The sequence below is a fragment of the Choloepus didactylus genome, chromosome 11 (assembly GCF_015220235.1).
Source record: "Choloepus didactylus isolate mChoDid1 chromosome 11, mChoDid1.pri, whole genome shotgun sequence".
Classification (NCBI taxonomy): domain Eukaryota; kingdom Metazoa; phylum Chordata; class Mammalia; order Pilosa; family Megalonychidae; genus Choloepus; species Choloepus didactylus.
In genome coordinates, this window is record NC_051317.1 from 53,156,001 (window position 1) to 53,178,790 (window position 22,790).

At 33.1% G+C, this 22,790-nt stretch overlaps 1 protein-coding gene across 5 annotated transcripts in view; it reads right to left on the reverse strand.

Moving 5' to 3' along the window:
* Positions 1–1,020: 1,020 nt before the first annotated feature.
* Positions 1,021–22,790, reverse strand: part of CDH9 (cadherin 9) — a 165,286-nt gene continuing 143,516 nt past the window's right edge. For 3 of the 5 annotated variants that reach the window (XM_037799352.1, XM_037799350.1, XM_037799351.1), the window contains 5 exons: positions 15,112–15,248; positions 14,507–14,628; positions 12,112–12,229; positions 11,742–11,993; positions 6,280–8,152 (listed from right to left, as the gene is read on the reverse strand). In XM_037799352.1, coding sequence (XP_037655280.1) covers positions 7,665–8,152; positions 11,742–11,993; positions 12,112–12,229; positions 14,507–14,628; positions 15,112–15,248 — 1,117 coding nt within the window. In that variant the 3' untranslated portion in view covers positions 6,280–7,664. Of the gene's footprint in view, positions 2,214–6,279; positions 8,153–11,741; positions 11,994–12,111; positions 12,230–14,506; positions 14,629–15,111; positions 15,249–22,790 lie in introns of those variants that run through there. The other 2 variants (XM_037799354.1, XM_037799353.1) reach the window with 2 other exon arrangements.

The following is a 22,790-nucleotide window of genomic DNA, read 5'->3' on the forward strand; positions in this document are numbered from 1 at the left end:
AGCAGTGATCAAGGGAGGGGAGTTCAATGGTTTGTTTACAATACCATTCACCTCCCCATCCGCCACTCTCAGGTCTGATGACTTTTAACATCTGTCCTGGTCATGTAGGCTGCTATGTGACTTGCTTTCAAAATGGACGAGGGTGCACGGCTCTGAGCATCACAATAGAAGTTATAAAGTTAGATGTCTAATGTCTATAAGGGAGAGATAGATGATATAAAATAATGAAGCTGTTATATAAGTGTCCATAAGAGAGACTTCTAGTTATCAAGGCATGGAGCGAGTTACTACAGCAATGCATTGTGGGAACACAGATTCAAGACATAATAGAAACTCTCAACAAATAATCCTTTTATTATAGAGAATAAAGAGTCCAGAAAGGGCAAATCTCCTTGTCACTTATGTAGTCCAAAAGAGTGGGGGAAGAAGTCCCTTCATGGCCGGGCTCCGGGGTGGCCAAACCAGCTCAAAGTTGGAGTCAGTAGATGGCGGTTCCGCACATCCTACCCTGCACCAGAGAAGAGAGACCAATCTCTGCTGTTTGAGTGTGGATTTTAGCCACCTGAAGGGGAGCGGACCTTGCCACTGAGATTTCCTGTTCTGAGAAGCATTTGCTCATTTTGTACAGTTTGGCAGGGCCTTTTCATTAGACTTAACATCTCCCTCCCCCCCCCCCCCCCAGGTTGCAGAATGGAACACAATAGCAAAAAATGAGAGGGTAGGGGAAGGCTGCTTAGTGTGGGTTTGTGACTTCCCAGAGAAGGAGGTGGGGGTAGGTAACGCCTGGGAAATGGCTGCTTAACAGATGTCTGTGATGTCCCTAACACAAGATGTTAAATTATAGCGTTCAACCAATGGGAACTTCGGGGTACCAAATACAGCCAGAGAAGAAAGATCAACTCATTAGCAAGGATCATTTTTTGTTTGTTTAATATACGAAAGAACTATAATTTTAGACAAAAAAAAAAAACCAACAACAAACAAGCAATAACATAATTTGGAAGATATATAGTCCTGTTTATTTTGTTTTTAAGAGGAGGGAGAGCAATGAAAACAAACAAACTGCTGGAATGGAATATGAGTTTCAGAATTCCAACTCTAAGGGGGAGCTCAAGAGAATCTCAAGGTTGATGGTAGAGGAAATAGCAGGATGAGAGGTCTGTACCCTGCAAGGAGGGAATTGATCCAAGTTGGAGTAGTCTAGATGACTGCAGAAGAGATTTCTTCCAGAATATGAAATTGGTTCTACACATTTATCTGTGTTTGTAGACTTGGAGAGAAGATTTAAACATCTGGCAGAAATTTTGGGACAGAATAAGCAATAAGGATACATTAAAAAACTTAAGCAAAAAATAGCAGGGAAATAATAAAATGGCATATATAACCACATTGATTTTAAATACGGCAAAAAGGCAAGCCACATATTTATAAAAAGTATTACATGTTATTGAAGACCAACTACAATCAAGACTCTAATCATGTGTTTAGAAACAAGATAATATAAAAATATAAAGGAAAACTGTCACAGAAATGAACAGGCACTTTATAAAATTATATGAGTGGCACATAAATACGAGGAAAACCTCATTAAGAGTCTGAGTCATGCAATGACATGCAATTTAAACAAAGAGATATCACTTCACACCCATCAGAATGGCATATATTTTTAGTGTGATAATAAGGAGGTTTACAGGGTGTGGGAGAATAGAAACTTATACAATAGTGGTGGGACTGTAGTTGGTAACATTTTAGAAAGTCTTTTGGAAGCAGTAAATGGGCCACTCATAATGCTCCACCAACCCCATATTTTTGCATACTTAAATTAGGGAAATTTTCTCTTCATTCATAGGTATTCATGTAGTAGCATATCCATTGCCATGGTATTTTCTACATTGAAAAATTGGATACAAAATCAAGGTTAATTAATAAGGGGATATAAATACATAAATGATAAATACTGCATAGAAATTAAAAGTGATGAGCTAATGATAATGCATCAAAATGGATGAATTTCAAAGTGTAGTATGGAATGTAAAATGATAATTTTCAAAGCACACATGCATTATGCCATTTGTGAAAATTGTAAAAACAATAAATAATATTTCTTGTTTATATACATACAGAAATTTATGGAGGGAATGCTTCATAGCATCTTCATGCCTGAGTTTGCCACTGGGTAGGGATAGAGGAAAATGATGGTTCATCTGCATCTGCTGTTTATTGATAAAATTAAAAAATATTTTAAATTGACAAATTTATATTTTATATGTTTTTAAATATGTTTTAAATTCTTTGTGTCATATAAAGGCATATAATAAAAAGGAGTACAATAGAGATCAATGCCTGCTACTTTGGTCTACAGAGAGATAAATACAGTCTCTTATGTAACTGGAAGGAATCTACATTTGATTTTAGCCAAATGTTCCCATGCAGAAATGGGAGTCCAATGTTGTAGGATATTATGTTCTTCAAGAAAATCCAGAGGAAATGAATTTTTATGTAAAACACTTTGATTTTTTTAAATGCTGGCAATAATGTGGTGGTTTTTGACACTATATTAGCTGACAATAGTCTGTCCAAAAAAGTAAGACTGCAGGTCAGATGAGGTTTCAATGTTTCTTGGTTGCTATTTTGACTACACACTTAAAGAACTGAAATACTTATTACATATAAATTTTCATCAAATAATAGTTATTCTGAAAAAAAATAGGTATATTGTACTACAAAAAATTTGGAAAGCAACTAGCCCTATTTAAATAAGAAAACATTTTCTTAGAGTTGTTCATCTTGCCAGAACCCACACTGTTACCCAAGTACAAGGAAATAGTGGGTGGAGAACAGTCCAGTGACTAGGAGACTATACAGAAGAAAATTTGATTTATTTTATTCCTCCTTTGTGTGGGCTTATGTTTTGATTCTGATATTTGGCATTAATGATCTGAAATCTAGCAAAATCTCATTCCTATGCTATTTTAGAAGCATGGTTCTTTGAATACCATTTTTAGTTCAGTGAGAGGCATTTTGTTTTGTTTTGTTTTTTACACTGTAAAAAGTTATTCACATTTTTCACAAATTTTGAGAAGATCTTTTCAAATAATGCTTTTCAAGTATTTCAACAAAAAAACTTGGATCTAATAGACTACATTATAATTAACATTGCATTGAAAGTATGCACACTGTAATAAATTTAAGCTTAATTCACATTTTTGTTCACATGAATTCATAATATATTACTTAAGAAAATTTTCATATTGATATATTGAGCATTTTAGTCAATATTCAACAAATATTTATGGCATGCCAACAAGATATGAGACAATAATCCAGGCACTTGGAAAATTTGAATGAATAAAATACATGGAACTTTTTGCCCAAAAAGTGGTTACATTCTGGTAGAAGAAGGCAGACAAAAAAATTCCATAATGAATTATGCATTATGTTGGATACTGATATATACTATGGAAATATATGTATATGTGTGTGTGGATATATATATATATTTTTTTTAATTAAAAAAAGGAGAATTAGGGTGGGCAGGGAGCCAATTATGATTATAAATGGACTGGTCAAAGTAGTCCGCATTAAGAACGTGGCATTGGAACCATAACTTGAAGAATGTGAGAGGGTTAACTACGTGATACCAAGAGAAAGACATGTCTGAGGAGAGTGCTCTGCCTGTCCATTGGAAGAATGCTTGGTATTTTTAAGAAACAGTAGGGAGTCCATGATGACTGTTGGGAAATTAGCTGGAGAAGCAGCCAGAGGAAGTGCAAGCAAAGAGCTAATGAGAAACCAATCCAATATGGCCTTGGAAGAAATTGTGAGGACTTATTCTCCTGTGAATGAAGAATGATTGTTGACTTTTGCAGAGAAATTTGATGTTCAGATTTTTCTTAACTTAAAAAAGAAGAAAAGAAAAAGAAAAACAACCCATTCTATTTACTGTGTTTAAAACAGATGCTAGTGGCAAAGGCTAGTGAGAGAAAGAACACTTAGCAATGCATTGCAATGAACCAGATGAGAGATTGACAGTTGTGTTGTACACAGCAGGAGAAGTGAGGAAGAACTTTGTTTCAGAAAAAATTTCAAACGTAGAGTCCATAGGTTTTTCCAAAATATTAGATATGGAGGATAACACAATGAGAAGAGTAAAGGATGACTACAAGATTATTGTCCTGATAACTAGAAAGACAGAGCTGAAAGTAGTTGAGATGGGCAAATTGAGGATAAACAGATTTAAGGGTGAAATGTAAGTGTTAAAATTTGGACATGTTACTCTCAAAATGATTATTAGACATTTTAATGGATATTTAGAATAGTTAGTGGATACATGTTTGGACTGTAGGAAAGAGGTAAATATGGGAGGTATAACTTTGGCAATTCTCCTTCTCTTTATGTACTATATGTATGTACCATATATATGCATACAAAAATATAATAAACTGGGAGAATGGGTAAGATAACCAAGAGTTAGAATTAAATAGAAAAGAAAAAAAAAACAACAAAAAACAAAGGTTGAACCATGATATAGTCCAAAATAAAGAGTTAGAAAGAAGAGAAGGAATCAATAAAGGAGACTGAGCATGAATGACTTTAAAGTAGAAGGCTAACCAGATAATGAAAACTCCTGGAAGTAAATTGTGGTATTTATGCCAACATGGAAGGAATGATCAATTGGGATAATTTGAACCACTGACCAAGGTAAGATGTTTCTGCTTGCTTTTTTTTCCCCTTGTTTCTTTGCTTGCTTTTTTTGTTAATGTTAATGTTGTTTTGTTTATTAAGTTGAATATTGAAGTCAATGAAATCTATTAAATATACCTGAGAGCAGGATTGACTATAATAATATTCAGGCTATGTACTCAAGTACATATAAAGTACATAGGCTTCCCATGTTGGAAAAAAATCAGCTATTTATATACTTGTGCATGATGTGCTGAAAATTGTTGAAATTAGGAATAAAATAATGAAATTATTTTGGAAATAATGCTTACCTCACTGATTTTAATTCTACCATTAAGTTTTAAATAATGAAAGTTAATTTATTTTATTTGGAAAGTAAGCACACATTAAGTCTTAATTATGCTCAAATTTTACCAGCCCCATGGTTCATGAGAATCAAGTGATGGAAACTAATACTTATTGACTGTGTCATGCACATTTAGTTAAGTAAAATTACTGAAACTTAACAGGGTATTATTATGTTTACTTTTGGAGAGAAGTTAAATTTCTTTAGTTTTTCAGTAGAGAATCTAAATACCTGGTTCTTCTGATTCCAAAATGCATTTTTCCCACTATAAGAATATCATAGAATTTTGGAAAACTGTACTATAGTAAGTATTATTATTAAACAGATCAGATCATTTCTTCGATCAAATCAAATCCTCTGATTTATAGCAAAATCAATAATAGACCTCTTAGCAAATAGGAAAACTGTGAGTTCCGTCCTCCTTATAAACACTTTGTACATCAGTCATTTTTTTTGATTAAGGAAAGGGAGAACTGTGAAACTGACTTCATTAGTTCATTGCCAAAAAAAAAAAAAAGGTAGTCAGATGGACATTTCTTCATAATCAGGATTAAAAATTTAATATATATATTATATGACTTCCAATCAACATGACTTTAATGGTAATTGTAAGTCTGTAGTTGGTAGCTTGGTTTGTTGTGTTGCTCTTATATTTCAAGCATGGTAAAGCCAGGGAGGCTATGTGTACCCCCTTTAATGCCACACAATCTTTGACTCCACAGCCATTATACTTAACAGTCTGTACAGCCCCTTTAGGATTTAATTACATATTGGCACTTATCCCATTAGTGATTATAGAATAAAATAATTGTAAAGGACCTTGGTAATATCCTCCTTCTCAAGTATTTACGTGGTCCATTTTGGAACAACTCTATTAATAGGTAAACTTTCTTCTAAGGTACTTTCTTTCTATTTCCTGGGGAATTCTAATCATTAGAAAATTTCAAATTACTTAAGTATCCAGTATTTTTTAGCATTGAATTAAATATTTAATATGTGTTAGGTATTGATGATGAAAAGAATGTATTGAGACAATCTCAGCCTTCAGAAATTTTATATGAGAACAATGTAATAGAGCAAGTGCCTGTCTATAATTGGGCATCTCCATTGAAAATGGAGTGTCCTGGTAACAAACAAGTCAATGTGGAATTCAACCTAGAGAAATTACACCTAGGAATCACAGTGGGAATGACACTGGCTTCTTAAAGGATGAGTGATATAAGAGGAAAAAAAGGATAATTTTTTGGCACAGAAATGAATAATATGCAATTTTCTTGTGACGTTTCCATCTGTGAGTTTAGGTTTTCTCTCCAAGCCAAACCAGGGCATGTTTTCTGCACAGCAGTTTTTCAAAGATTTGGAAATGATTATGTCCAATTTTCCTTTTCACTTCTCATCCCTTCCCATGTCTTTAAACAACTGCATTCTGTTTTCGGAACAATTTCAACCATTAATAGCCATCATATCCTTTAAGGTTTCTTTTATACAGGGTACATGTCCTTTGTTTTTATAAGAGTTCCTCAAACACAATGACTTTGAATATCCTCAATAAAATCAATCAAGAATACACAGACAAAAAGTTTGTCAATACGCATTTTAAATGTGGTACCCAGAGCTATGCAAATATTCCATTTCTAATCACAGATAAAAGAAATGAGAACTATTATTTCTCATTCTGAAAACCATAATATTCATGAGTGAAGAGTGATTTAGATTTTTCTTCATCTAACATGACTGACACATAGTTAATTTACTCTCCAGTAAAATCCATTGGTTGATCCAATAGTAAAGAATTATGCAACAATTAAAGTTTATTATCCATAACTGTATTTATAATAATTTATATTCTGAATGTGTCTCACATCCTTTTGATGGTCAGACATCAGCAGTTCAATAAACACTTAACCATGTTTAAATGATTGAAACAGAAAATCACAAACTGTACAAAAGCTTATTTATAGTCCCACTGCATTCTAGGTCCAAGTCCCAGCTTCTTAGCTGCTTTTTCCCTGAGTAAATCATGTTTTACATTTAAAGATGTAAACATTGTCTGTTATATGTTAGATCACAACTACCTCTAAGAATTAAATAAAATGAAAGTTATTTTTATAAATACTAGTTTATTTCATAAAAATACAAAAATATAAATATACATTTATAAAAAATATGAATGAATTAACACAAAGACATTCTTAAACTAAATAAATATGGCAATAATAATCATTCCTATTTCTTTAGGGATATATTTTTTTCTATAATAGTTTACAAAGCAGTTTGCACGTTTTATTTAATAATAAATGTGACTATAAGTCAGTTAAGAAACCATTTACAAAGTTCTTATATCTAAGAAAAGGCACAAAAAGCCTTTTAAGCATTTTTACGATTATTGATATGATATACTTTCCTTCAGATTGTTAGGCAAAGAGGGTGAACTGGTTATTATTAATTTTTAAAATCTATGTCATTCGTACTCATTCACAGAAATTTACTGATAAAGTACACCTTTGCTAAGACAACACCTACGTATTCCTTGCATTTTCGATTCTGTTTTATTTCCTTACAGGAAGAGAATACGGCCATCCAATCTTGTAACAAAGACAGTACTTTCACTAATATCGATTAAGTCATACAATACTTAATCTCGGTCACTGTCATCACCCCCGTACATATCTGCAAGTTTTTTAAAACGAGGCCCCCAGTCACTTAGGTAATCATAATCTTGGTTACAATCTGCGGTGAAAGATTCCAAAGAACTGAGCGAATCTGCTACAGAATCATTCCCTTCATAGGCGTATGTTGCCAGTGAATCATAAGGAGGTGCGCTTGGGTCTGAGTCATTTTCTTTTAATCTTCGATGGATAAAATCTTGTACATCAATATTTTCCCACAGAGGCACAGTCCTCCTTATCTGAAAAATAGTTTCAGGCATTACATCCCTTCTAAGTTTACTGTCTTCTCTTGCTTCGGGATTCCTTAACGTGCCAATGTCAAAAGCTTGGGTATCTTCCTCTCCACCCCCTTCATCATTGTACGTCACAATGTTGTCTCGAACGTCGTCTTTTGAAATTATCAGAGGTTCCTTTTTTCTTTGCCTCTTCAATGCAGCAAACAGCACAACCAAAACTATTTAAAAAGTAAAGAAATAATGAGAATCCATGGCAGGATTTAATTAAATACGGTATACTTCTGTGTGAAGTTTGTATGGCGTGCGAAGTGCTAAGATTGTTGGCATCAAAAGAGTAACTACCCTATACAAGAACGAACTGCCGTGGGCCAGTGATTAGATGTTCTGTATGGACAGAGGAGCAAATAACACAGGGTCATTTATTTACTTTCAAGACTGACTCCCCTATGGGGCTAGGAAATTGAAGAAACTTTAATTATGGCTTTTTCACAATTATCCAACAGCAATTCCTTGATTTCTCACTTCTCCCAAACACACATTTGTTTGAAATACTAAAATTCTGAAGCTTTAATTGTTATTATCGAGCTACAGGGAATATTCTCTTAATGACTTTCAGGAAATATATGAAAAAGAATACATATACATAAATGTGTATATATTGGTATAAATATATGTATACATGTATGTGTAAATATGTACATATATATGTAATATATAAATATAAATATATATGTGATATGGGAAGAAATGGGATCTGTTTCACATACATGCATATCTCATATCTATTTAATTAGTCATTTACTGTCCTGATTTTCAAAGTCTGCTTGTATATCAGATATCTGATAAATCTGAAATGTAACTCTAAAAACTACTTCTTACAAATTCAAACTCATACTCTTCTTAACTTTTACTCATCTTACAAGAGAGCTCAAATATTATCTTGTTAATGAGGAGTTTCTAGATTTCCACTGTTGCATTCAAGATTTTGGTTTGAAGTGTCAATTATACTCCCATTATCTTGCTGTAGGTTTCATTGCTTGAATACTTAATCTTTGAAGTTAACTGTGAACTTCCTGGCACATTATTTGTTGTTACATTACTGGAATTTAAGTCGTTATGCATGTATTTATAAGGAACATTTGCATAATAAATACATGTTGGGATTCATAAAATACATGGGGAAACAAAAAAGAGAAAAACACTTCATTTCCCAAATATAATTTGTTTGTTGAAAACGGGTCAAGTCTCTAATTCTATACATGGGAAAAGTAAGGATTAAATATATTAAGAAAATTTCCAAAAAGCACATAAACATTTCTGGGCACTAATAAAAACCAAGTTTCCCTTACTCATAGGCCAGTTAAATGTTTTTTCAATACTAATTATATTTCATTGAAAAATAAGAAAACGCTGGCTCAAAATATTATCAGTCCTTTTCTCAATCTTTGTACCTAGATCAATCAAACAAAGCAAAACACGTTGACATTGAAAGCATACTCTAACATATCCCTTGTGGCTCTTTATAACTAGACAAAAACCTGTCCAATGGTATTTTCATGCTGGCCAGAACAGTGTTCTCAGCCCCTTCCTACCTGGTAGGAAAAAGAAAAACAAAAAAAAACAAAACCTCTTCAACTTGAAGACATAATGATGCTGAGTGAAATAAGGCAGGCACAAAAGGACAAGAGAGATATTGTATGTTACCACTAATGTGAACTCCATGAAAAATGTGAAATAAGTGTATTATAATGTAGACTATAGGAGACCTAGAGATAGACAGAAAATAGTGAAGACAGAATGATAATCTAATATGTACAGATATGATAATGAGGGTGAACTTAATGGTGTGAGAATGGTTGAGTGTGATTATGGTTCATTAATGGGTGTAAGTATCAGTGATGCATTTAAGGTGAACATGTTTGTAAATGGTTGTATAAAGGCATGTAATCCACAGAGTACCACTACAAACATAAATGTTAGCATGATATACATATAAGGTATGACATCGTAGAAAAAGTTAACAACAGAGTGGTATACAGAAAAACTACCCATTACATATTATAGACTATATTTAATAGGAATATCTTAGCAGTAAAACACCAATATTAAGAATGAATAATTAGCAGCTGATAAGAGCTCTGGGCTGTTTCATGTTATGATAATTGTGTAAAGTTGAGAGTGATGAGGGTTGCATAATTAAGTGAAGATAACATGAGAAATTGACTATTTATATTGGGAGAGTATATATATATATATATATGTGTGTGTATATATATACGTGTGTGTGGCACACACACATATATATATATACACACATATATATATATAATGTGAAATTAGGAACCCACTACATAATATAAATCAGGCCCAGGCTTGAGCCTTACAAAAAACAAAAACAAGCAAAAAAAAAAAACTCTTCAGTAAAAATAAGGCATGTCTGTAGTCTCTCCTACTAAATGAATATAAAACTTAAGGCCAACATAGATCAGAAATGTACCAAATCTGAGCAATGCACTAGCAAGAGAGGGTTTTCTAAATTTAATATTGACTGAACTAATTTATAACTTCTCTACTTTTTATAAGTAAAATAAGAACCACATAATCAAATTATTTTGTTGTGATTTCTGTTAGTGTATTATTTGCTAACTTAGAACTCAAAGCACATTCTGAGTTTTTTCTCTGCTGCTGGGTTAATTAGCTAAAAGGGTAAGCCAATTTAGAATCTTTTTAAAGAGCTGAACATTCTAGCAGCAGGTGGAGGTGGGGTCTGCTAATGGCCATGGTAATGGCGGCTGTGTCCTAAACTACCCTGAGAAAATTGTTTTCAACTGAGACAAATGTTTTCTCCCCTCTTTTATCAATCCCCACTAAAGTCCAGCAAAGATACCCGCCAAAGGGATTTCAACCAGATAAGCTTGAAAGGATTTGCAATAAACAGGTGCCAGTACATAAGAGCATTCAAACATTAATTTGGCTAGCTCTGTTCCCCTAAGTATTAGCATTTTGGGATGAGTATTTGATGGAAACAATCTGGGGGCAATGTTTTACAGGAGAACAACTGTTTAATTAAATTAAATAGTTATCCTTAAAGGCATGCTCAAATAAAACATTTGCTATTGGAAGCATGACATTGTTTAGAAAACACTGCAGGGCTAGGTATTACCACAGTGTAAGAGTGATATTTCAAAAACTGAACTGTCATTTTAAAATTTGGTATAATGCACCTACAAACAACAATTTCTGTAGGAAAAAAATACGTTATTGTGATAACTGTAATGCGTTTGCCAATGAGCCATCTGATTTACATAATTTAGTATTTAAGCATTTTGTTTGTAAAGGTAAATTTGTCTTATTTTTAGTATAATAGTTATAAAGAAGAATTTTGAAGTTGAACAATCTGAATACTGACTAAAACACTTTCTGCCTTCAGACAAGTTATGTAGCCTTTCTCTATAAGAATAAAAGTATTTACCTTACAGAGTTGATGTGAAGATTAAATCGATTATTACATCAAATATCCTTAGACCAGTGACCATGGCTAGTTAGTAATAACCACTATAAATATAAATATAATGTAACATATAATGTAGATAGGGCTATTATTTTTTGATTTTTTGGTCGCTAGAAAGTTAGACCCATCCCCACTGACAAAAAATTATTTTCCAAATTGAAAAGATAATTTTATCTAAAAGTTAAAATATTGTAATTTTTAGCTATCAAGAAGAATGCTATTCAGCGCGCAATCACTGGGCAAGGCCTGGCGAGAATTTTGCAGGCAGAATGAGGATTCCGAGGGGCATTGCTTACTAAGCAGAATGATAACGCAGAGAAGAATGGCGACGAGGGCGCCGGTGCTGAGGCCGGCGGAGAGGGTCAAGGCTTCCGCGTTGCAGGATTGCATGTTTCCTTGATGGTCACAGGCACACACACGGATCGTCAGCGTTCCAGTGCTGCTTTGGATCGGATAATCATTGTCGAAGATTAAAATTGGCAGGAGGTAAGTGCTCATTTTGTTGCGGCTGTACCCTTCTTTTCGAGTCAGGATTCCTGCTGTATTATCTGAAACAAAAGAGAAAAAAAAAGAGAGAGAAAAGGGGAGCGTGAAAACAAACTCAGAGCAGTTTTTAATTGTGCATCCTCAAGTTTGACAGATTTTACTCTAACATATGTTATATACCTTTATTGTCGACAATGGTGAAATTCGGATTAAGGGGAAATTCTGGCACTGGTTCAAAGAAGAATTTGTGGCCTCGGGGAGGGTCATCTTTGTCCATGACACTGACCGTCTGAATCAACTGGAAGCAAAAATTAATATAATATAATATAATATAATATAAGAAATAAAATATGATTTTATTATTACAAGACATTTTTAATTAGTGTATCTGTGCTTCAAATATTCCAGAAAATGATGTCAAGGAATTTTATGGTTCTATGTTACTTATTTAAGATTGAAAAATGTCCAGGTATTAGTTTGCAGGGCATCTCTATGAATCACCATCTGATTTCCTGCCACTGCCTTGCCCAACATTAAAGAAAAGTTTAATCACCCCCATATCTATCCTCTTAACATTGTCTTTAAAGCATTAATCTATTTTATTGTTCACTGGTTATCAACTGGTTGCCGCCAATAGGTAATTATTTTCTCAGAGGCAAAAACGTAACTGAAACTTTTTTTCCGACACAAGTGCTTTTAAAACAGCCTCTCTTGCAGATTAATAATGCTATTAATATGTATTTGGAAGAATGAACAATTTATCATAGAATGTGAGAGTAACTAATTTCAAGTTATGGGACAACATAACTACAATTATACTGCATATTTTATTCAAATCATTCGCTTTTCTTTTAATGGTATTCACAAAGTTTAGATATAAAAAATAAAGGCTTTTAAAAGTTTTGTAAAAACAGTTTTGAAGTCGAGAAACTACAGAGCCCTTTGGCTGGGCTCAATACAGGTTAGAGCTGTGCCATGGTGTAAGATGGGGTGCAAATGACAGACTGTGCAGAAATATTCCATTGAGGGCATTTTGCATCAGATAAAGCATGAAGGTACTCATCAGGGTGCCTGTTTTTCTAATCCTGCATCTGCCATCTGAGTGATTTGAAATCACCGTAATTTAATTAAACTTACTTTCAGATGTCTTGTCTACAAAAATAAATAGTCACACCACTTCCAGGTATAATATTCCAACATACTGTGATGAACAATTATTTGAGCCTCAGAGAAGTTTAATTTCTACATTGTCCCAGTTCTTTTGTCCCTTCTATAGCCATACCACCCTGAATACTCAGTAATCAATGCTTTTCTTCTTTAATTTGATATAAACTATAACTTCGTTCATTTTATTGGGGCAGAATGACTTGTAACCTTATGTTGCTTTTATACACTGCTTCTGTCTGTGCTTGAGTATTAATACAAACTTAACACTATTTTTTTTCTTAGCAAGTTAGAGCAAAATGTAAGAAACAAATGTGTAAGATCTAACAGTCTTGCTCATCTAACTCCTGATCCTGAGTATCAAATAATAAATCTAATTTGTAGTAATATTTTAAATCATAAATTATACCTTTCCTTTGATTATAAGACTCTGGTTTCTTGAAGTGATTATATGGACAATTGTTTAACTAGCTTTGAGAATGTGTGTGTCGGTATACATATATATTTAAAGTATTACTGTATCAGTGATATATATTTAAAATTTTAATTATTAATTTCAACAAGAAAATTATGATTTGTACCAACTATGTGAAATTTTAGCATAGAAATCTAATAGTAATAGTATATATTAAAATAATTATAGCCAATATCATCAGCTCTTATATTAATATTATATCAATAATTCACATGAATCAGTGAAAGACCAGCATCCCAACGAACAGGTAAAAATATCTATAGACTATAAAGAGAAAAATATGACCACCTATTTATGAAAACATATTCAACCTTGATAATTTTGTAGGAATTACCATTAAAACTATTATGAGATTCTTATGCTTTGGCTGAAATTTAAAATCAAATGCTGCCTAAGTTAATAGGCAATTGTATACATTTGGGGGCGTATCACTGGGTATATGACATATGTAGAGAGTTATTTGGGAGCAACTATCAGTATTTATAGATACAATTTAATTATTATTAATCCCCATTTTTGGATTATATCAAAAGAAAATAACAGGTGGTACATAAATACAAATGTACTTTAAAGTACATTATAGTTTTAGAGTAAAATAAGTAATGCTCTCTATTTTTATTATATTCATGAATAACTCCACATCAGCATGAGTCTAGGTTAAGGTTTTTTATATATGTAATATTCATTTCATACCCAGCATATAAATTAAAGAGTATGTTGTAATTGCTCCTATTACACCTTATTTTCCATAATAAAAACAATCTTAAAAATTATTTTAAAATCACTGTGTGTTATTTGGTAAGGGATGATAAACAAGTGGCAAGGAGGAATGACAACAGATTGCTTGAAAATGTAGTGCAAATAAATTAATGTAATCTCATCTTCCATTTTAAAAAGAAATGTAAAATAAAAAAAGTTTAAATTTATTTAATTTACCTGCCCAGGTTTTGCATTTTCACAAACAAATGTTTCATAGTACGTGGCAAATTCCGGTGCATGGTCATTTATATCTAAAATTCTGATGAAGACAGAGATATGACTACTTTGTTTTGGGTTATCTGCAATGAGAACATGTATAAAATTTCAGTCTCATTTACAGAGAAGCACTGATATCATTTGTCCCATTTGTAACTTAGCAACAGGTAAGTTCTGTGATATTCATTTTGTCAATTGGATTGTTTAAGAATATCTCACATTTCTACATTGTCCAAATGGAAGGCACAATAAAAAGAGCAGAAAATGATTGAGAATGTAGTATTAGTTAGAGTAGGAAATTTCCTTAGACTGAAACATTGTTTTTAGGAGATAAGATTATATCCCTATTCTACAATAACATGTGAAAGACTCATGTTTAAAATAAATTAATAATTTGATAACCATGAAAATAATTTTAAGATTGAACACACCCTAGAAAATTTCTCTCAGATCTTGCTAATGATAACATTATTCTATTCCAGAAAAAAAAAAAAATCTCTTTATTATCATTATTTTACTATATAGGTGAAAGATAATGTGTTCAGATGGATTTTTCTGCAACTTACTTATTTCTGTAGCTGTAACGGTGATATTGTGCCAAGGGGATGATTCCCGATCAAGGGGCTTCAAAGTGAAGATAGAGCCATTTTCTGAGTGAATACTAAAAATCCGGTCCATGTCAGTGTGCCGATCCACTGTGTATCTGGTAGAAAACAGTCACATTAAGTCCAGGCATGGCTTTATGATTATTAGTTCTACTACTCCTGAAAGTTATACAGAATTCACACAATGATCTAAAAAAGGCATGACCTTTAAGATGCTAACAACTTTCTTGTTTTTTTATTTAATAGAATTGTAAATTAAGCAACTCAATATACTTGGCTGCTTCCATTATTACTATTCTATGATTATGTATACTTTGCAGTCATTATTTATACTCATGAATTCTTTTTTTATTTAATCTTTTTTATTAAAGAAGTTGTGGATTACCAAAACAATCATGCATAAAATATGGGATTCTCATACACCACCCCACCACCAACACCTTGCATTGATGTGGAACATTTGTTACAATTGATGACAGCAATTTTATAATTGTACTATTATTTTTTAACAGTAGCTACCTTTGTTACAATTGATGAAAGATTATTAAAATCATACCATTATCTATCCCTCCATAATTAAATTGTGTATTTTCCCATATACCACCCTATTAATACCTTGTATTAGTATCATATATTTATTACTATTCCTGAAAGAATATTCTAATACTTGTACTATTAACTATAGTCCATCATCTACAACCAATTATATTCACTGTGTTGTACAGTCCTATGTGTTGTCTTTAAATTTTTATTCTAGTAAAATACACATCCTAAAGTTTCCCTCTTTAACCACATTCACCTCTATAGTACAGTGTTGTTTATTAAAGTCACAATAATGTGATACAATGACCATTAACCTAAACAGAAATTCTATGTAAGTTAAGCATCAACTCCCCATTCTCTAACTTCAGTCTATATCCAGGTAACGTATATTCTAGATTCTCACTCCATGAGTTTGCTTATCATAATTAGTTCACATAAGTGAGTTCATGTGATATGTGTCCTTTTGTGCCTGGCTTATATCATTGAATATAATGTCTTTAAGGTTCATCCATGTGGTCACATGCATCTGGACTTTACTCTCTTTTATGGCTGAATAATATTCCATTGTCTGTATATACCGCATTTTCCTTATGTGTTCATCAGTTGACAGACAGTTGAGTTGCTTCCATCTTTCAGCAATTTTGATTAATGCTTCATTGAACTTTGGTGTGTGAATATCTGTTTGAGTTCCTGTTTTCAGTTCCTGTGGGTATATACACTAGCAGGATTGCCAGACCAAGTCTACGCTTACTTTCCTGAGGAGCAGCCAAAACGTCTTCCACAGTGGCTGCAACATTTTACATTCCCACCATGAAGAATGAGTGTTCTTATTTCTCCAGAATCTCTCCAAAACTTGTAGTATTCTGTTTTTTTGTTTTTTTTTAATAGTGGCCATTCTACTGAATGGAAAATGATACCTCATTGTGGTCTTTATTTGCATTTCCCTCATAGTAAGTGATGTTGAGAACCTTTTCCTGTGCTTTTATTAGCCATTTCTATCTCCTGTTTGGAGAACTGTCTATTTAAGTCTTTTGCCCATTTTTTAATTGGATTTTTTGTCTTTTTCCAGATTTTATGAGGAAAGTTTTCAGTCTTTCATTGAGTATGATGTTAGCTCTGGGTTTTTCATATATGCACTTTATCATATCTAGGAAGTTTCCTTTTATTCCAATTTTTCAGTGTTTTTATCAAGAAAGGATGCTGAAATTTGTCAAATGCCTTTTCTGCATCATCCAAGATGATATTTTGGTTTTCCCCTTCATTTTATTAATGTGGTATATTATATTAATTGATTTTCTTATATTGAACCACCCTTGAATACCTAGGATAAAACCAACTTGATCATGGTATATATTTATTTTTATGTGCTGCTGGATTCACTTTGAAAATATTTTTGTTGAGGAATTTTGATCCATATTCATAAGAGAAATTGGTACGAAATTTTCTTTCCTTGTAGTGTCTTTATCTGGCTTTGGTATTAAGGTGATGTTGGCCTCATAAAATGAGTTAGATGGTATTCCCTCCTTTTCCATTTTTTTGGAAGAGTTTGAGCAGGATTGGCGTTAATTCTTCTTGGAGTGATTGGTAGAATTCAGCTGTGAAGCCATCTGAATGACTGATTTGATCTCTTTACTTTTGATTGATCTGTTGAGGTCTTCCATTTCCTCTAGAGTCAGTGTAGGGTTGTTTACGTGTTTTTAGGAATTTGTCCATTTCATCTAGGTTGTCTAATTTGTTGGCATGCAGTTGTTCACATTACCCTCTTGTGATACTTTTTACTTCTGCAGTTTCAGTATTAATGTCCCCCTTCTCATTTCTGATTCTATGTGCATCTTCTGTCTTCTTTTTTTTTTGGTCAGTCTAGCTAAGGGTTTGTCAATTTTATTGTTTTTTTTCAAAGAACCAGCTTTTGGTTTTGTTAATTCACTCTATTGTTTTTGCTTTTGTTTTGTTTTGTTTTGTTTTAAATTTTCAATCTCATTTATTTCTGCTCTAGTTTTTGCCATTTCTTTCCTTCTACTTGGTTTGAGACTGGTTTGCAGTTCTTTTACCAGTTCCTTCAGGTGTGCAGCTAGGTCTTTGATTTTAGCTCTTATTCTTGTAAATGTAAGCATTTAGAGCTATAAACATCCCTCTAGCCACAGCCTTCACTATATCGCATAAGTTTTGATATGCTGTGTTCACATTTTCATTCGTCACAAGATATTTACTGATTTCCCTTGCAATTTCTTCTTTGATCCACTGATTGTTTAAGAGTGTGTTGTTTAACTTACATATATTTATGAATTTTCAAGTTCTCTGCCTGTTATAGATTTCCAGCTTCATTCCATTAATGGCCAGAGAAAATACTGTGCATAATTTCAGTATTTTAAAATTTATTGTGACTTGTTTTGTGACCCAACTTGTGGTCTATCCTGGAGAATGACCCATGAGCCCTTGAGAAGAATGCATATCCTGCTCTTTTGAGGTGCAATGTTCTGTATATGTCTGTTATGTCTAGTTCATTTATCATCTTATCCAAATTCTCTGTTTCCTTATGATCCTTTGTGTTGATGTTCTAAATATTGATAAGAATGGTATATTGATGTCTCCAACTATTATTGTAGAGATGTCTATTTCTTCCTTTAGTTTTGCCAGTGTTTGCCTCATTTATTTTGGGGCACCATGGTTAGGTGCATAAATACTTATGATTGTTATTTTTTCTTGGTGGATTTCCCCTTTTATTAATATACAGTGGTCTTCATTGTCTCTTAAAGCAGAATTGCATTTAACAGCTATGTTGTCTGATAGTATAGCTACTCCAGCTCTTTTTTGGTTAGTATTTGCATGGAATATTTTTTCCAACCTTTCATTTTTAACCTATTGTGTCTTTGGGTGTAAAGTGAATCTTTTGCAAACAACGTGTAGTTGGATCATAATTTTTTATACATTAAGTCCATCTGTGTCTTTTGATTAGGGAGTTTTATCCATTAGCATTCTTGTGGCAGATATTAAAGGAGTTTTTAAGTGACATGAATTACTTATCTTACCATAAGCTTATTGCACTGTTTGATACAAATTGAAATGTTAGTCATTATTTGATTGAGTCAATAGCATTAACAATGGAAATTATATTAAAAATAACGATGGCAACATCAGAAAGTGTGTCCACAGAATTTGGTATAAATGCATATAAAGAGACTGTTGCAAAATAAATTTCTCCTGAAAGACTGTTTTCAGGGAACATCTCAGGTAAATCAAAAGCCTTATTCCAAAGTATCCCTCCAACATTTTTCAACTTAAAATGAAATGATATATTACTCAGAGACTTCTGAACTCTTCTTTATCAGAGCTGGCTATGGAAGATACTGCTATATACTCTATGTCAGTCTATCTTTCTATGGTGGTGAAAATATGTCTCTCTCTCCCCACTGTAAATATGTCCACACACTGATCCCCAGAACCTGTGAATATGTTAGCTTACGTGACAAAAGTGCTTTGCAGATGTGATTAGGGATAAGGACACTGAGATGAGGATATCATTGTTGATCACCCAGATGTGTCTAATGCAGTTATATCATCCTTCAAAAATGAAAGAAAAAGAAGGAGGAGGAACTTGAAGTGTGAAAGTTATTTGACTCAGCATTGTCGGCTTTGATGATGGATGATGGACACCATGAGCCAAGGGAAACAGACAGCCTCTGTAAACCAGGAATGAGCTTCAACTGACAGCCAGCAAGGAAGTAGAGACCTGAGTTCTACAACAGCAAAGAACTGAAATGTCCCAACAACTTGGCTGAGCAATGAAAGAGACCCGTTAATGATCTCTATAACGGAACATGATCCTGCCTGCACTGGCCCTTTGATTTTAGCCCATTAATACTTGCATTGAACTTCTGATCTACAGAATAGATCTTGGATTTCTTCCTGTTTGCAATGAAGCCAAAGTTTCCAAAGGTGGAAAATAAAAATCCTTTTTATCCCCATTGCTACTTGTCCTGGTAATGAGAATAGGGATTACTATGATTGAGGCATAGCTACATTATAAAAGTTCAGCTTTGAATCTCTTGAGGGTTATGCACAACCAAAATAGTCCTGAGTTTCTGGCTGACCTACTCTTAGGTTTAGCCTTGAAAGGCACTGTTTGTCAAGTTAAGGATTCATGAAGGAGAATCACCTTGACCATCTAGAAATAGCTCACTTAACACTAACACTGCAAACTTCCTGGTCTATATTCAGAAAAATTGCCCCAGTGCAAATGATGTCTCATAATTTGTCAAGGCTCAGAGATAATTTTCATTTATTTAGCAGCCAGAGTTCTATTTTCAAACAAAATAGGATGTTCTGGTTTACATATTAATAATAAATACACTGGATTACAAGAAATGACCAGAAAGAGCCTGATAAACACTTAAAACAGAACAAAGCTATCTCTGTGTTCCAGCAGATGGTCTATAATAATAATAATATTTTATTGATCTGCCTACATTGAATTTTGAACAATAAGTTAAGAAAAGGCCACTGGCATAATTTTTTTATGAATACCTTCTGCAAGGACAGGGCCCAATCTCCTAGGCAGTAAAGAACAATTGAAAAACAGCAAGAGAAAACTGAGCCTGGGGAAGTTGAACCCTGGTTTTCGTTTGGTTGGTTTTCAGTTTTATTCTCCACCTTTAACAAACACATAGCAGATCCCTGTATTTTTAAACTGCAGGAAAACATCTAAACTAAGTTTATAGACAATGGAACAAATCAACAATATGAAGAAATGTATCAAAATAGCATTCTTAGCATTCTTTTTTTTTTTTTTTCTGGATTGCTGGTACTTCTTTCCACTAAGTCAATATAGTTAGGCAAAGGATTTGATCCTCCTGCTACAGCCACTGCTTTTCAGAAATATGCTTTCCATCTATGAACTCTGAAACCGTCATTCCCCCTCAAAAAGAATATGGGGTCATAAAAAGGAATTATTTATCATTTGATTTGAAAAAAAATGCTTCAATTTTTATAGAGATTAACTGCATTATTTTTTTAAACAACATTTTACTCTCTGCAATAAAATCAAGCAAATAATACAGAAGCATTGCTATATATATGAATATCCTTGTGCCATTTATGATGGAATGATGTACATTTTATTGAGACATAACTAAATTCCTTGCCAGCAAGTTTGTTCTGTTCCTTACTACTCAATTTGACAGCTGTAGAAAGCATTTCTTCTAAACATCATTGAACTTTAAATATGTTGAGCATAAAAGTGATGTGAAATGGGGCAACATGTTCTTTTAGAAACTGTAAAGCTATAATCAATCCTATAACTTGGGAGATTCATGATTACTAATGAGGTGAAGTGGAGTTCACAACAGCTGCTAATTGTAAACATAATCTCATGCTGCGAGTGACAGATGTATTTCAGAATCTATGTTTGATTAATAATTTACTGATGGGTGAAAAGTAAGTCACAAGTTCTCCCTGGGAAAATATTCCTCTGTAAAATTAGCATGGTCTATTTTTCCTCTGGTATAGAGATCCTTCTAGATACCACCAGGGGGTGGAGAGGAGGAATAGTCCCATGTTAAATGTTTAATAGTATATTCTTGAATTATTGCTGGCTTTTCTGTACACTGTATTTGGGCATCTATAAGGTTTTTTTTTTTTTTTTTTTTGAGTGTACATTTCCTATGCTTGAAATCAGCCTATATGTTATGTTGTCAGGTATGACCTTAAATATTGGCAAAATAGATGTTGTAATTTGAGGGGTGTGATTTAAGACTAATTTGTTCCCTCGTTATTTTCCCTCTCTTTATCATAATTCTTGAGACCTTACAGTTGAAATTACAGGCCATTGTTTCAACAAGATTTGGTACCCTATACAAGGAACACATTTCTGGGAGAGCTATAAACTTACGAATGTGTCCGTCAGTTTTACTCACTGGGAAGCAAGGTTACAAATTTTTCTGTCATTCTCTGACCAGAAATTTTATGTATGTAAAATCTCCAAACAACCTGAATTTCCATCAAAATGGAACCAATTCATAAATGATGTATCACCTATGTGATAATGTGTTATTTATTCAATAGAAGTTTATTAATAAGTTTAATGACTAACAATTATTCACAATTAATAAAAATACACAGATTACATATATTAAGTATAGAATGATCTCAACTGTATAAAATGAGATACAGGATAGATAACTTGTTTGAAAGTTGGAATACATGAATGAATTATAATAAATTAATGCTGGAGATCTATTGAGGAGATAATTATAGATGTCTTATTTGCTACAAAATTTCCTGTGCCATCCACGTTTTCTAAATGAATTACTACAATTATATGATCAGAAACATGTTTAAAAATACATTTTTCAAGCTTTGTCTTCTGGAAAAGTTGGGAAAAAAACTGAACTGGATTTACCATATTGCCCTAAACAAATGAACAACCCTGGCAAAATATATGAAACAATGATTTTTAAAACACTGGACACCAGGAAACAAATACATCAAACCCTGAAAGAAGAAACAGAAATGAAATGAACCCTAAAATCTTCCCCAGCTGGCCTGGGGAGCTTCCAGACTACAAAGAAGGAAGTGGAAACCCATGTCTAATGTGATAATCTCCCTAAGCTGAAAAGAAAATGCTGGGTCAAGGGGGACATAGGTGACTAGTGTTTGAAGGCTAGAGTACTGCAGAGGAGAAAGTTTCAAAAGAAACTGATCAGAACTTGCATGAGAACAGATTGCACAAGGCCACAGTTAACTAATCAAAAGGATTTTAGGGAACAAAATTACGTGCTGGCTCGTGACCAAGAATAGTTCTAGATGTCACCAGCCACAGTGGAAGACCACAAAATTATTAGTGCTTTGGGTAGACTACTCAGAAATGTTTTCCTAATGAATAGGGCAAAATAAGCCCTAGACTAAAGACACTTTTTTTTTGCAGCTGATGAAACACAATGCAAGATCAAAAGGATAAAGCCATTTCAGGCAACTTAAGCACACATCAGAACAAACCTCAAAAATATTTGTAAAAATGCAAAACTCTCCAGCACCAAATGTGGTAAAAGTCACAATGTCTGACAACCAATAAGAAATTACAGGCATGCAAAGAAGCAAGA